This window comes from Urocitellus parryii, chromosome 13 (assembly GCF_045843805.1).
Source record: "Urocitellus parryii isolate mUroPar1 chromosome 13, mUroPar1.hap1, whole genome shotgun sequence".
Taxonomy (NCBI): domain Eukaryota; kingdom Metazoa; phylum Chordata; class Mammalia; order Rodentia; family Sciuridae; genus Urocitellus; species Urocitellus parryii.
Genome location: NC_135543.1, coordinates 35,074,319 through 35,089,577, shown reverse-complemented (window position 1 = coordinate 35,089,577; position 15,259 = coordinate 35,074,319). Strand labels below are relative to the sequence as shown.

The following is a 15,259-nucleotide window of genomic DNA, read 5'->3' as shown; positions in this document are numbered from 1 at the left end:
CTCCCACATTAATGACACAGGTTACCTATCATAACAGATGAGATTTTGCAAAAATGGCAGAAATCCTAAGGCAAGTAGCAGATGATGTAAGGTTTTATTAGGCTCTGTCATTCACTTCACTCTCAGTTAAATAGCCCTGTTTTTATTACCTTTATGCCACTTACCAGTGACCTCCTAATTTTGTGTTCATGTCTTTACACGAGAATGTTTCATTAGAGCAGGTGCTTTGCATTCACTGATGGTTCCACGTTACTCAGAATGGTATTTTTATGTGGATTTATGCAGTCAATAAATATTAATAAGTAAATGAGTGAAAGTTGTCTTTTTAAACAGATTTATTTTAAAATGTGCCCATTTTACATATATAATTCAGTGGTTTTGGTAAATTTATAGTGTTGTATAACCATCACCACAATCCAGTTTGTGGTGATGGTTATACTTTGATCACCCCAGGAGGATTTCTCATGCCCATTTGCAATCATCCTACTTCTACCATTGGGCCCAGGCAACCACTAATGTGCTTTCTATATCTATGAATTTACTTTTTCTGGGTGTTTCATATCAATGGAGTAATATCATGGGTAACCACATGCATTTGTTTTGTTTCTGTCACCATCATCATTTTTAGGTTTATTCTCATCATACCATGTATCAGTGGTCTGTGCCCTTTTTTTTGTAAATGGTCTTCAATTTTTTAGATAGTCTCACCAGTTAATAGATAATTTTGTTTTTTCCATTCTTTTAACTACTATGAGTAATGATGCGATGGCCATTTTCAAATTTTGTTTGTAGACATGTTTTCATTTCTCTTGCATAGAGAGCTAGAAGCAAAGTATATAGAAATACAATTGTTAGTACATAGAAATACAGTTGATGTTTATATATTTATATTGTATCCTGGTACCAGTGTCATATGTATTTCTGTCATTGAGTGAAACATAATTGTTTTAGTCAGCTTTTTCACTACTGTGACTAAAAGATATGACAAGAACAATTAGAAAAGGAAAAGTTTATTTGGGGCTCATAATTTTAGATGTTCAAGCCATAGGCAGCCAGCTCCATTCCTCAGGTCTTGAGGTGTGACTAAACATCATGGTGGAAGAGTATAATGGAGGGAGATGGCTCAAGACATCACACCAAGAAGTAGAAAGTCCACTCACCAGATACAAAATATATACTTTAAAGGCATGCCCCAAATAATCTATCTCCTCCTGTCATACCCTACCTGCCTTAAGTTACCAGTTAATCATTATCAGGGAATTAATTCACTGATTGGGCTAAGGCTGTCATAACCCAATCATTTCACCTCTAAGCTTTCTTGCATTGTCTCACACATGAGGTTTTGGAGGACACCACATATCTAAACCATAACAGTCATTATGTGGCATATGTCTGTATAAGAGTATGTTTGGTGTCCCACAGGTCTCTGAGACTCCTAATTTTTCATCACTTTTTTTTCTTGCCCTTTATGTTGCAAAATAATCTGTATTGGTCTTTTTAAAATTATTAACTGATTCTGACTCCTGCTATTTCACATCTGCTGTTAAAACCATCTACTGATTTTTCATTTCATTTATTGTACTTTTCAACTCCACTGTTTCCATGTACTATTTGTTTTTTTCGATCTTGTTTCTTTATTGAGATTCTCTATTTGTTTTTATTGCCATCATCATACTTTCCTTTAATTATTAAACGTGTCAGGTGCTCTTTTGTTATTAGGTCTTTCAACACATTTATAGTAACTGCTTTGAAGTCTTTGTAAATCTAATATTTGAACACCCCCCACACATTTAGTTTGCAATTTTTTTCTTAATATGGATCTCTCTTTTCTATTTTTATAGTTCTTATAATTTTCTATTGAAAACTGGATATTTCATTTAATATATTGTAGCAACTCAGACTTCCAATCCCTTCTTTTGAAAGTTGTTGACACTGCCTTTTTGTTTGTTTGATGACTTGCTTGGATTCATTCTGTAGGGTTTATCTCCCCTACATTCTGTCCATTGCTCTGCTTCATAGAGGACAACCCAGAATATTGTAGTTTAACTAGCAAAAAGCCAGATATTTACCAAAGGGTATGCTCATACACTGGCTTCCACCCTGTGCCAATGACTATGAGCTGGGGAATGGCTTTTCTTTCTACCGTGCCTTCTCATATCTGCATGGTAAGATATTAAATTCAATATGTAGATAGTTTAAGGACCCTCTCTAGTCTCTATTGAATGTGCTCCCAAACTTGAGCATGGATATTTCCTTCTGGACCATTGGGTATATAAGGAGCTCATCAGAACTCCCTGTTAACTATCTCCTTTCCCAATATCCCTGTTAAATTTCTGATTGTAAGTCAGTTCTGCTATAAGGTAATATGTTTCTAAAGGTAACCATGCTGTGCAAAATCACACAGTAAAGCCTTATGGCTTATGGGAAAGGTACATATTTTAAGGCATCTCAGATTCCAACATCAAGGACAATAATATTGATATATAATATCATATATCATGGACTAACACTTCAGGCATTTTACTTTATAACTTTATTTAAAGCTCCATTTAACATTCTTTTTTGTTTGTTTGTTTTTGAGGACTAAGTAGGAGGAGTTCCTAGATATATTCTGATGTATGTGGTAAAATGTTTCCTATTTCTTCTGTGCTGTCAGAACTCACAAAACCTCCAGACTATATTTGTGCACAGTATAAGCTGTCACAGTTTTATACATGTTCTGGACTCCTTAGAGTTCACTATACATACTCATTTTCATAATCCATATTCTTCTCCTTATATTTTCCACTTTGTCTGAAATGTCCTATTCTATACACACTTACTATTCCTTTAACATTAATCAACTCCAGTCTTTCTTCCAAAATGTAGTTTAAATGTCAACTGTCTTACAAAAACCTTCCCCTCTTCTGCCTCAACTGAAGACTAATTTTTCTACTACTGCTCTTTGCATATAACACTCTTGATAAACTTTATCTCATAAAACATTTTCCCTCCTTAGCCAAAGTTTCAGGGTCTTGAAGGTTGGGGCTCTGTCTTATCAAGCCTTATATTCCTGACACCTAGTATACTATACCTGGCAGATACTTCCAGATTTCAGTCCTGTCTGCCCATCCCAATGTGTAAGATTTTATAGAAAGTGAGGATAAGAATTCTGAAAGTGTTTATCCATAATATTGTTTATATAAATGATTCCTTTATGTTGTTAGACAAATGTGCAATATTTGGCTTTTGGCTGTAGGACTTTTGTTCTTTCCTCTGTATCATTTAATTATTGTAAAAATCATTCCCACCAAAATGTCCACATCATAACTCCCACATTTAGTACTGGAGTAGCACCCAAAGCATGGAACAGAAGGAAAATATTTGAGTTTTTAAAAAATAGTTACAGGACAATATTTGTTATTATCTTTTTATACTTCGTATGACACCATTAACAGAAAAAGGTTTTGGGGGGAAAATGCAGTTAACTTTTAAAGCCCTGCTTGTTCCAAAGTGTCATGAATCTTTCTTTGAACATAATATTGTATGTCTCAAGATGTACCCTCCTTGTTTATGATACAAGAGAGATCTGTATTTTTTTTAAAGAGAGAGAATTTTTTAATATTTATTATTTAGTTTTCGGTGGACACAACATCTTTATTTTATTTTTATGTGGTGCTGAGGATCGAACCCAGTGCCCCACACATGCCAGGCAAGAGCGCTACCACATCCCCAGCCCCTGATTTTTTTTAAATACAACTCAAAAGTAGAAATACTAGGCAGTTGCCTTTTGTTCAGGTCTTATATCTTATAATCTGTTAATTATCCTAAATTTTGTTTAATTTAGCACACATTTTATAGTCTTTAAATGCACTTCTGGTTTTAAACACTTAAAGGAATATTTTAGAAAATGTCTGTGCTTAAGTTGAAACTCTTATCCCCAAAACCCTTTGATTTATTATTTCACAGATTTAAACTAAATAGGTTCTAGATTCCTTTTTTCAAAAAATTTTCTCTGAGCAGTGTAAGACATAGTTGGGATTTTTATTATGCTTATAGAACTTTTTATTCAATTTTAAATACTCTTAAGAAAATATACAGGGTAAATGACTCCTGGAGTACATTAAATTTTATGATAAGTTAACCATCAAGCCCTTTAGGGTACAAGCTGGGCCATTTAGCTCCTGTTGCTTCTTCATCCTGCATAATAGTTCTTCAAAAAATATTCATTAAGTGTCTTATTTGTAAAGGAAGGTATCGTTGAAATAGGAGATTAAAAAGAAAATTGTTCCAGTCTTCAGGTTCCATATAACATATTGGAAAGGAACCAAACTCTATGAAAAATATAAATAAATAAATTTAAGATAAAAACTAGTATTTATTGAGCGTGTATTGTGTCTTATTGAGGAGGTAGCAGTAAACAGCTTACATGGTGTCTTCTCTCAAAGAGTTCACAGTTTCCATTTAGAGAAAAGTCTATAAATACTTAAACATCACAACAAAACTTAGAGATGTGAAAACAGCTATCATTTAACTACAGTGGAGCAGAATGAAATAAGTTCAACAGTAAAGAATGAATAAAGTGCTCTTGGGGTATCTAGGAAGGCATAAATAATTTGAGCTGAGAGAATAGGAAAACTACAAAGAAGGAAGTGGTGCCAATACAATTTTGAAGAATAGAAAAAGGAGTCAGGGCATTTGAACAGTAGGCAGTTAAGTTACTAATTTTTTTAATTGAATTCCAAGTTAAATATCTTGGGTTTTTTTTAACAATAAATTAAACCAGCTAGTAAACAATGGCCTAATTTTTAAAGAATCAAGATTCAGTACTGTATAACTAAATTATAAACAATTGAGTCTCACAGAAAGGGCTGGCCCAGTAAAGACCTCTATGCTTTCACAGATGCTTCTCACTAGGTCTCTTCTAGCTACTTCTACAGAGGAAAAATGAGTATGAAGCTTCAGAAAGATTCTGGTCTTTAATAACAGAACAGTGATTCACTTTGAGAAATCCAGTTAATAAATAGCAATCTGTTTTTTTTTTTTTTTTAAAGAGGGAGAGAGAGAGGGGAGAGAGAGAGAGAATTTTTAATATTTATTTTTTAAGTTCTCGGCGGACACAACATTTTGTTGGTATGTGGTGCTGAGGATCGAACCCGGACCGCACGCATGCCAGGCGAGCGCGCTACCGCTTGAGCCACATCAAACCGTGTAATATGATGTATTAAGAACTATGTAATATTATGAACGACCAATAAAAAAAAATAAAAAATAAATAAATAAATAATGATTACAAAAAAAAAAAATAAATAGCAATCTGGTTTTCCATTCCTCTTGTTTGGTTATACTTCTTGGTATTTCTTAAGTACTGCTTTTCTGGGAGAGTTTCTTTTCACTATCTTTTCTTAGAAATACAGTGCAAATACTTTTCCCTCTCAGCCAGTAGCATAAATGCAGTGTAAACGCTGAGCTTCATTTCAGGGACAGTTGGTCACACTCACAGTGTTAACTTTATATTCGCTAGAAAATTTCTGAAGAATTTTGTGTTAAAACTTTCCTTCTTTTGATACAAACTCATCTTGTTTGCTCCTTCTTAAAAATAAGACTGCATTGAAACATCTGTCTACATACAATTCTTGTTTCCATTCTAGAGACTGATTGTTATTGGAGGGACACGAGAGAAGTCATTGAACAACCACGGGAGTGCCCTTTGTGAGCTCAAGGATATAATCCATGAACACCAAGAGGATGATGGCAAAAGAAAATTGATTGATGTATGACCTCCTATGGATTATTCTCTAGTACTGCATTTTTAACTGAAATAAGTACCAATTGGCTTTATCCTTGAAATATGTTTTGTTTTCATTTTGTATCTCTGAAGGTTGTTCTCACCACTTCTACTAGGGTGTTACTTTGTCTTTCATTTATCTGATTTTCTATAAAAAATTATTTTACCATTTTATGACTTCATTAAATAATTAAAATTATCTTTATGCTTCTGTTTCCTCACATAGATTTAGAAAACTATGTTTAAACCTACTTTTTTGTGTGATTAAAATCATATGTGAATGCATTTTGAGTCAGTAACATGGCTGTGGTGAATGGTTGTCCCGTTTTAATCCATTCAAAATATTTAGTATCATCACCACAACTATGCATTTGCCTTATTCATTCTTCAGTTGTGTATTTCAAATCTAGGAGCCAAACATATAAGTCAAGGTAATGATTTAAATTCTTTAGTATATTAGTCATAAGGCAGTAACAGTTAAATCTGGAATTTTCTAGAGGAAATAGAACCAAAGAATATTCAGTAATTTTGTTACAGGTCAGTCAGTTGATAGTATTTACTGAATGGTATGATTTCTCAGCCAGTCCTTTTTAATTTCTCTCATTTCCTTGGAGTATAACAACCTAATCCCTGTTTTTTAAGCTCTTAAAAATAGCATAAACCATAGAAATCATCAAACCCAACTCCTTCTTTACAAATGACTAAACTGCTTAAGAGAAGTAAAATAACTTGCCTAAAATAACAACTTTTAAGTAACGGTTATGGAATTCCAATCACAGTCTTATAACCTCAAACTGGATTATACTGTCAGTTATTCCATGCTGCCTATTCATTTGTATAGCAACTCAACAAATTCCAAGTTTGGGTAAATGTAGTAATGATTTAGAGTCTGGTAGTTACTAAGTTACTGTTTAAAAAAATGTTGGCAATCCTATGGTGTGTATATCCTAGGACTTAGTATGGCATTTGGTACTTGTTGCTAGTGTTCTGTCATTTGTGTGTTATCTTGTGCCTTCTGTGTGCCTATATTCTTTTAAATCTCATAAGTATTGACTTTAATGTCTTTTAGATTCAATATTCGTAAGTTGTGCCACAGTCCCTATGGGAACTAGAATAAGTTATTAGAGCTTTGCAAATGTGTTCAACTGCTGCATTCTGTTATTTTCTTTTCCACTGATGGCCTACTGCTTTAGTTGTTGCACTATAGAAGAGCTTAAACCTCTAGGGCCCATTAGATTTAACTTGTTTACTGCATTGATATCTATATGTTAAATGACAAGAGAGTTCAGGTTATTGAATAATTTAAAATTCAGCTCTAATTGGTGTCATATGACCTGGAAAAGGCCATGGATGACGCCAGGAGCATGCTGTGAATTTCTTATAAATAATTCATAAATTAGAAGATTCATTTGCCTGGATGTCTTACTAAATGCAAGAGTTTGTAAGTTATAACTGATGATATAACACCTGTAAGTATTTAGTTCATAATGCTGGAAGGTAATCTACCTTGATGATCTTCTAGCAAAATCTGCCAGTATAGGAGAGTTAATTGCACTAGGGAGAATGAACATTTATCTGGGACGAGATTTTGGCAAACCACACAGTGCAGCTGTTGCATTACGTATTTTCTGTCAGTTTGACAACTGGTCTATGTATACCCAATGTTAAAAATGCAGCATGTCATTCTGTCCCTTAATCCACATTAACTCCACATTCGTTGGGAAATATAGTGACTTCCTCCACACACAGTATTTTGGGTTTAGAAGTATTTATTTAGTTCTTTGAACTGCTGAATTTGCAATAAAATAAAGAGGAAATTTTTAAAATTACAAAAATTTTATAAGGCTGTCAGTGGGAAAACAAAAATCATTAATAGGTTACCTTCCAGAATAGGAAAATGATTATTTACCATCAAAAGAAATGAATACCAATAAGACCCATTGGTACTATTGACTATTGTATAGCAACTCATGAATGCATTGGAAGTAATCATTTCCTAAAAATCCAAAATTAATAACAGCCTGTTGCAAAAAAAATATTGCTACATTTTAGTTTACTTTCTTATGGGTCTATAGCAGAGAGATTGGCCAGTCCTATAAAGATGGTTACAAAACATCACTACTTGCTGATGGTGTTCACAAAGTAACTCTGCATTTATTGCTTGTTAGCATGTAAGAACATGGGAAAATGCTGGATTACCCTAAGAATAGTAAGTGATATTTTTTGTGTTCATGTATGTGCTTACACATATGTGTGTATTTATATATGCATATATATGATCATATCACACATGATTATATTATAGGCAACATATATAATGCATCATAGCATCTTAAGATTTCAGAAAATCCTCCAGCTGAAATTTATTAATCTTTAGTATTATAAAATTCTCCATGTATCTAAGCCAAGACCCAACACCTGTTTTTTTCTTTTCTTTTCTTTTTTTGGTACTGGGAATTAAACCCAGCGATGCATAACCACTGACCCACATCCCCAGCCTTTTTTAATATTTCATTTAGAGGTAGGGCCTCACTGAGTTGCTCAGGGCCTCACTAAGTTGCTGAGGCTGTCTTTGAACACATGATCCTCCTGCCTTCTCAACCTCCTGAGCCACTGGGATTATAGCACTGCTCCTCACACTTGTTCTTTTCTTAGTGGTGTTTTTCCATCTAGTCATTAGTCTGTGCTACCCAAGTTAAAAGATTATTCTCCAATTCTGTCATAAGTTAAAAAATGCCTGCATTTTCTTTTGTGACATGTCATAGAATGCAATGTCCAAGATTTCAAGATAGATCCAAACATGCTACTACTGTAAATGCAGTTATTTTATCTATAGTGATTCCAACTGTTTTATCTATTGGGATCTATAGATAATCTTTTGGCCTAAACTTTTTTTTTAATTGTAGTTTTTCTATCTTTATGTGTTTCTTTGCATGCTTTTCTGCTAAATATCATTCTCATTTTTGATTAAGCACCCAATTCAGCATATATTTGTTACAGAGAAAACCTGTAAATGATATGTATGTCAAGTCATACTGCATAGTTTTCTTATTGGATTTTGAGTGTATCTTAGTGTATACAAATATGTAATTGGGAGAACATTCAATGTAGTCATCAAGTTCAGTTGACAAACAACAGCTGGCCAAATCTAGCCCACTGTATTTTTTTTACAACTCATGAGCTTTACATTAGGATGTAGGAAAAGAGAATAATATTTCATAGAATGGGAAAATCACATGAAACTTAAATTTCATTGTTCATAAATAAGGTTTTACTAGAATACATCTAGATACATTCATTCATGTGTTATCTTGTACTTTTGCATCATAAAAGCAGAGCCAGGTGGCAGTGACAAGGACTGTATGTATGGCCTGCAAGGCTTAAAATATATACTGTTTGTCCCTTTCTCAAAAAAGTTTTCTGGATTCTGTTGTATAGTCTTAAAAAAAAAAAAAAACAGGTACATACAGCAGCATAGATTAATTTAACAAATATAATGTTGGGTTAAAGATGCCACACACAAAAGAATATATATCATGTGGTTTCATTTATACTTAAAAAATAAACAGATAAAACTAAACTCTGGTGTGGATATCTAATCAGAGAAGAATTGAAGCAAAGAAATTAATCAGGTAAAACTTAATATACTCATTCCCTTTGGCAGGAGGGATAGAACAGCCATGAAAGGTCTCCCTGCAAGCAGTGTTTAAGTTCTTGGATAATGGTTATATGGGCATCGCCTTGTGATCATCAACTGAAGTGGACATTAAAGAAGTGTTGTTTTTTTTTTTTTAAGCGATAACATAGAATAATGGAAGAGCAGGATTTGTAGTGAGATATTCAATTCCAGAATCACTGGTCTGATAAACATCCTGCACCACAAATAGAAATTAACCCCTCAAGTGATAAAAATTTCTCCAGAACTATCTCACAGAACCAGAACTGAAATAATGATCAGCCAGAACATAGTTTGACCAAAACTGTTTAATTATTCAGACCTCTCACCCTTGCCCCAATTTTTCCTCCATTTAAGCCTAAAACTTCTGCTGAAGTGCTGGATCTCATTTTGCCTTCCCATTGTGCCATGTTGGTGAAGGTTTTCTTTCCTGCGTTTCACTGAAAACTTTTCTGTTTAGTTTTTTGGAGCAAATGGGTAGGTAGACCTGGTTTTTTGGAACTGCTGGAGTTAGGATTCTGGTAACAACAGAAGCAATTCAAAAATTATGCTGAATTGAAGAAACCATGTATAAAAGAGTGTGTATTATTTGGAAATTGTGCCTCAATTTTTAAAAATTCATTTATGATTTTCTAAATTAGAAATTTGTTATCTAAGTTAATATTATGTATCTGGGGTTGTGGAGCTGGGGTTATGGATCAGTGGTAGAGTACTTGCCTAGCACGGTGAGGCACAGGGTTCAATCCTCAGCACTGCATAAAGATAAGTAAATAAAGATATTGTGTCCATCTGCAACTAAAAAAATATTTTTATTCTTAAAAATATTATGTATCTAAATGTTTCATATTAAATCTGTATGCTAGAAGAAGCAGTTTAGGACTTTTCATTAGTTTAAGTCTTAATTAAGAAAAATTGTATTTGTAAATATCTCAAAGTAGTCATGGATCAGTTCTAGAAAAAAAAACCCGAACCTGGCTCATTCAAGCCTGTTGTTACTCTCATGTGTCCCAGAGGCAATGTCTATCTTCAACTCCACTAATAAGATAGCTTAATTTATTAAATTTAGACTCTAGCAGAGAGTTTTTTTAATGTCTTTTCTCTTTCTCCTGCTAATTAACTAATTCAGGCTAGTCATGGATTCTAAATTTTCTTCAGTTACTGTGAACCATAACCCAATTTGAATTTTTTCCTAAGTTTATATAAACAGCCATGCTTACTGAGCATGTACTATATACAAGCCCCAATACTGTGTATATAGAGATATAAATCTAGCTCCTGCCTTCAAAAGTTATTGAGACAGAGAAGTAAATGACTCTGAAACATACTAAAGTTTGAGAATCATTTACCCTCAGGCTGAGTTTTGCTCTCCCTGATAGAACAAGCTTAAGGCTAAAATATAGGAAAAGCTTACTCTCTTGACCTGTCAGCAGTAATTTGCAACTGCATCTTTTCTGTCCTACTATATCCTGTTGAACAGCTTAATTGAAAAATCACTTATGTTTGTAATTAAAATTAACTACAGTTTATATTTAAATAACGATTTTTGTTTAGAATTATATATTGTTGAAAGTGGTTAGTTTTATCTGTGTTTCGTAAAGGTATTTATAAAAACTCATCACATTTCTAGCAGTAACATCCTATTCAGTATAAGGCAAAATGTTTTACATCAAATCCCATTCTGTATAATGGCCAATCAAAGGGTATTTAAGGTGGCTGAATGGATTTCTTGGCTCAGTATTCAAAAGTAAACATTTTTAGACATTAAACTTAATGTTTTTCCCTTTTCTCAAAGTTGAGTTTATGTAACCTTCATTATTTGCAACTCTTAAAATCATCAAAGTTCTTACTTAAGCAGCATGTAGCAACACTATATTATTTTCATCCTTATATGGATTTTCTGATATGTAGAAGGTTGGTTGAAAACCAATATAGTTTTCTGGCACATATCTGCTTAGCTATAAGAATGCTATCATTTAATTTTTTAAAAAATTATTTTTTGAGTTATAGATGGACACAATACCTTTATTTTTTTATGTGGTGCTGAGGATTGTCTCGTACATGTGAGGCAAGCACTCTTCTGCTGAGCCACAACCCCAGCCCCAAGAAATATTATCATTTAGTTTTTAAGAAGATAAAACAAGAGCTTTGTTTACATGAACATGTATCATTGATTTTTGAAAGACCAAAAGAAATAACTTATTTTATCATGCTTTTATTTGACAAGAGACATTGTTTTCTTTTTTAGGTAACCAATAGGAAAAGTACTCCCCGGTCTTCATCTGTAGAACTGGATGGTTCCTACTTGAGTGTTGCCAAACCACAAACTTGCAGTCAAACCAAGCGAAGGCCAAAGTCTGCAAACCAAGACTCAGCTTCAGAATCTCATATGGAATATAGGAACAATTCTTTGAAACCAGTAACCTTTCATCATCCCAAAGAGAATCCAGACAGGGTGTCATCAGAGACCAGAATATGTAATTATGAATCTCCAGGGAGAAAACCAGTGGATACAGCACCATCAGAGAAACCTCCACCAGAAGAACTGAAGATGAAGGAATGTCTACATATTAAGCCTAGTTCGTCTAGTCAGTGTTGTGGTCACAGATCTTCTGAAACTGAAGATCATGTGCATGAGAGTCATCCTACAAGCACAGTGTCTCAATGTTCCAAGACAGATCCAGAATCATGCAGTTATTGTGGGCTTTCTTGGGGATCTCTCATGCATGGTGGAGGGGCTCTGCAACCCAGTGAAACTGATGTCAAAAAGCAACTCTCAGAAGATAGAAGGAAACAACTGATGCTTCAGAAAATGGAGCTGGAAATTGAAAAGGAGCGTCTTCAGCATCTGCTGGCTCAGCAGGAGACAAAACTTCTCCTAAAACAGCAGCAGCTTCACCAGTCTCGACTAGATTACAATTGGTGAGTCCTGCCTATTCTTTTTAACAATGTCTATAGTTTGGAAAACATATAAAGTAGTTGGTATATTACTTCAGCAGATGTGTAGGAACAGAAATTCTTCCAGCTCTTGGCTTGGTCAAAATATATCATGACTATGCCTACAAAGTAAATTCCTGTCTTCTGTGAAAGACAAGAAATATTACCTTGTCTTCTAAAATTTTAGATTAGAAGAACTACCTCTGAGCAGTCCAGTATAACTTGGTGGATTTCAAAGATAATATTTTTAAATGATACTACCATTGTACAGAATTGATTTCAACTCTTAGGTATTAAGTAAAAACTTGAAATTTCAGGGTATGGGATCAGATTGTGAAGAAGTGTTATTAGCTGTCATCATTGCATATTTATGTCTATCTGCCATTATATAAATATATATAACAAATGATAGGAACCTTCTAAGTTTAACCCTTTCTGGTCATGAAGCAAAACCTGTTTAATAACTGATTCTTATAAATCTATTCACATTTAAACTGTTATTTTAACAGTTCTTTCCTAAAAACAGTGTCAAAGCTAAATTGCTATTCTAATACTATATAGTGGTCAAAATAGTTTCATAGCAGAATCATAAAATTTGCTTAATTTATTCAAGAAAAATAGTAATAAATCATACAATTTTATTTAAAACAATAGAATATAGTATTCATACTTTTTAAAAGTATTAATTGCAAGTTTTCATAGGGGAGTGCTTTTTTATCTCTGCCATTTCCTTCATGGTCAAATTGCCCATTTTCCCTTGTACACATTCTTACTAGATGCATACGTTACAGACACAGTGACAGTGTTATTTTCTGTTACTTCTTAGGGTTGATTTTCTTTCACTTACAGATTATGCCTAATATTTGTAAAATTTTAATTGCTTTGAGAGTCCTGGTATTTTCCTCTCAATGTAATACCTACTTTTCTGGGACATACAAGTTATCCTCCTCTTTCTTTTCCCCCTTTATTGAAGAGACCTGGAAGCTTTCAAAGTAAATGAAAATGAAGGCTCTTACAGGATTGTCACCAACGACTGCAGTTGCTTCATTTTTATGATCCCAATCCCTAATCCTCCCCTTAGTGTAGGCTATCCTGGGAACTTAATTTAAGAAGCATTCATTGAATGTCTGGAATATGTGAAGTATTGTTGTAGATGCTAGGATAAGAAATGATTCAAGTTTGGTCTTTATTTTGAAGAGAGTACAGTCTAGCAGGGGAAAATGAATAATATTAGAATAGGCATCCTATTCATTTGTGTAGCATTGTATATTCAGATAATACTGGATAATGATAATGCAGTCTATATTGTTCTGTACTATCCTAGCTTATATAAGAGATCTAGGAAGCACAGCTTTTAAGCAAGTTTTATATATGTATAAATTGCAAAATGTATACATATTCATATATATATTTTTAAACTTTATTTTATAGTAAGTATTGAGTCGTAGGAAGTTGCAAAAAACAGCACAGAAAATTCCCATGGATCTTTCACCCAGATTTCCCCATTGGCTATGTCTAGCATAAGTATAATACAATATTAAAACTGCTAAATTAACATCGATACAATGCATGTTTGTATTTTTATGTATGCCATTTTACCACATGTGTAGATATGTAAAGCCATCACTACAATTAAAGAGCAGACATATTTTGTCACCATGAAGATTGCCTTTCCTATTACTCACCATTTGTATTTCTTCTTCTGAGAAATTTCTGTATAGTTCCTTTATTCATTTATTGATTGAGTTATTTGTGTTTTTTTGTTTTTGTTTTTATGGGGTTTTTTAGTTCTTTATATTTCATAGAAATTAACACTGTATTTGAGGTGCAGGTGACAAAGATTTTCTCTCATTCTGTAGGCTCTCTTTTTCACGTTCTTGATTGTTTTCTTTGCTGTGAAAAAACCATGTTAGTTTGATGCCACACCATTTATTAATTATTAATTTTACTTCTTGTGCTTCACGAGTCTTGTTGAAGAAGTCAGTTCCTAAGCCAAAATGTTGGAGTATCAGACCTACATTTTCTTCTAGGGTTTATGGTCTAAATTTCTAGGTCTTTGATCTAGTTTTAGTTTTGTGCAGGGTGAGATTCAGAGGTTCAATTTCATTTCTATTATATATGGATTTCCAGTTTTCCCAGCACCGTTTGGTGAATAGCCTATCTTTTCTCCAATGTATATTTATAGTAGCTTTGTCTAATATAAGATAATTGTATTTATGTGGATATGTCTCTGTGTCTTCTATTCTGTTCCATTGGTCTTCAGTTCTATTTTTGTGCCAATACTTTTTTGTTAGTACAGCTCTGTAGTATAATTTAAAGTCTGGTATTATGGTGTCTCCTACTTTTTTTTTTCTTGCTGAGGATTGCTTTGGCTATTCTGAGCTTTTTCCAGATGAATTTTATGATTGCATTTTCTACCTTTATGAAGAACATCATTGGAATTTTGGTGGGAATTGCATTATATCTGTATAGCATTTTTGGTAATATGGCCATTTAACAAAATTAATTCTACCTACCCAAGAACATGGGAGATCTTTTCATTTTCTAAGGTCTTTTTCAATTTCTTTATCTTTAGAGTTCTGTAGTTTTCATTGTTAGGGTCCTTCACTTTTTTTGTTAGATTGATTCTCAAGTATATTATTTTCTTTTAGGCTATTGTGAATGAGATGGTTTTGCTGATTTTTTTTTCAGCTGCTTTGTCATTGGATTATAGGAACACAGATGATTTCTGGGTGTTAATTTTGTGTCCTGCTACCTTTCTGAATTTGTGAGTTCTAGAAGTTTTCTGGTGGAGTTTTTTTTTTTTTGAGTTTTCTAAATATAGAATCATGTCATAGGCAAACAGAGATAGTTTGATCTCTTCTTTTCCTATACCTTTAATT

General features: G+C 33.4%; 1 protein-coding gene across 5 annotated transcripts in view; it reads left to right on the top strand.

The window, feature by feature from the left end:
• The window catches only part of Kiaa1328 (KIAA1328 ortholog), a 257,338-nt gene that overhangs the window by 133,692 nt on the left and 108,387 nt on the right, over positions 1–15,259 (top strand). For all 5 annotated transcript variants that reach the window (XM_026400047.2, XM_026400048.2, XM_026400050.2 and 2 more), the window contains 2 exons: positions 5,631–5,753; positions 11,689–12,362. In XM_026400047.2, the coding sequence (XP_026255832.1) occupies positions 5,631–5,753; positions 11,689–12,362 (797 nt within the window). The remainder of the gene's footprint in view (positions 1–5,630; positions 5,754–11,688; positions 12,363–15,259) is intronic.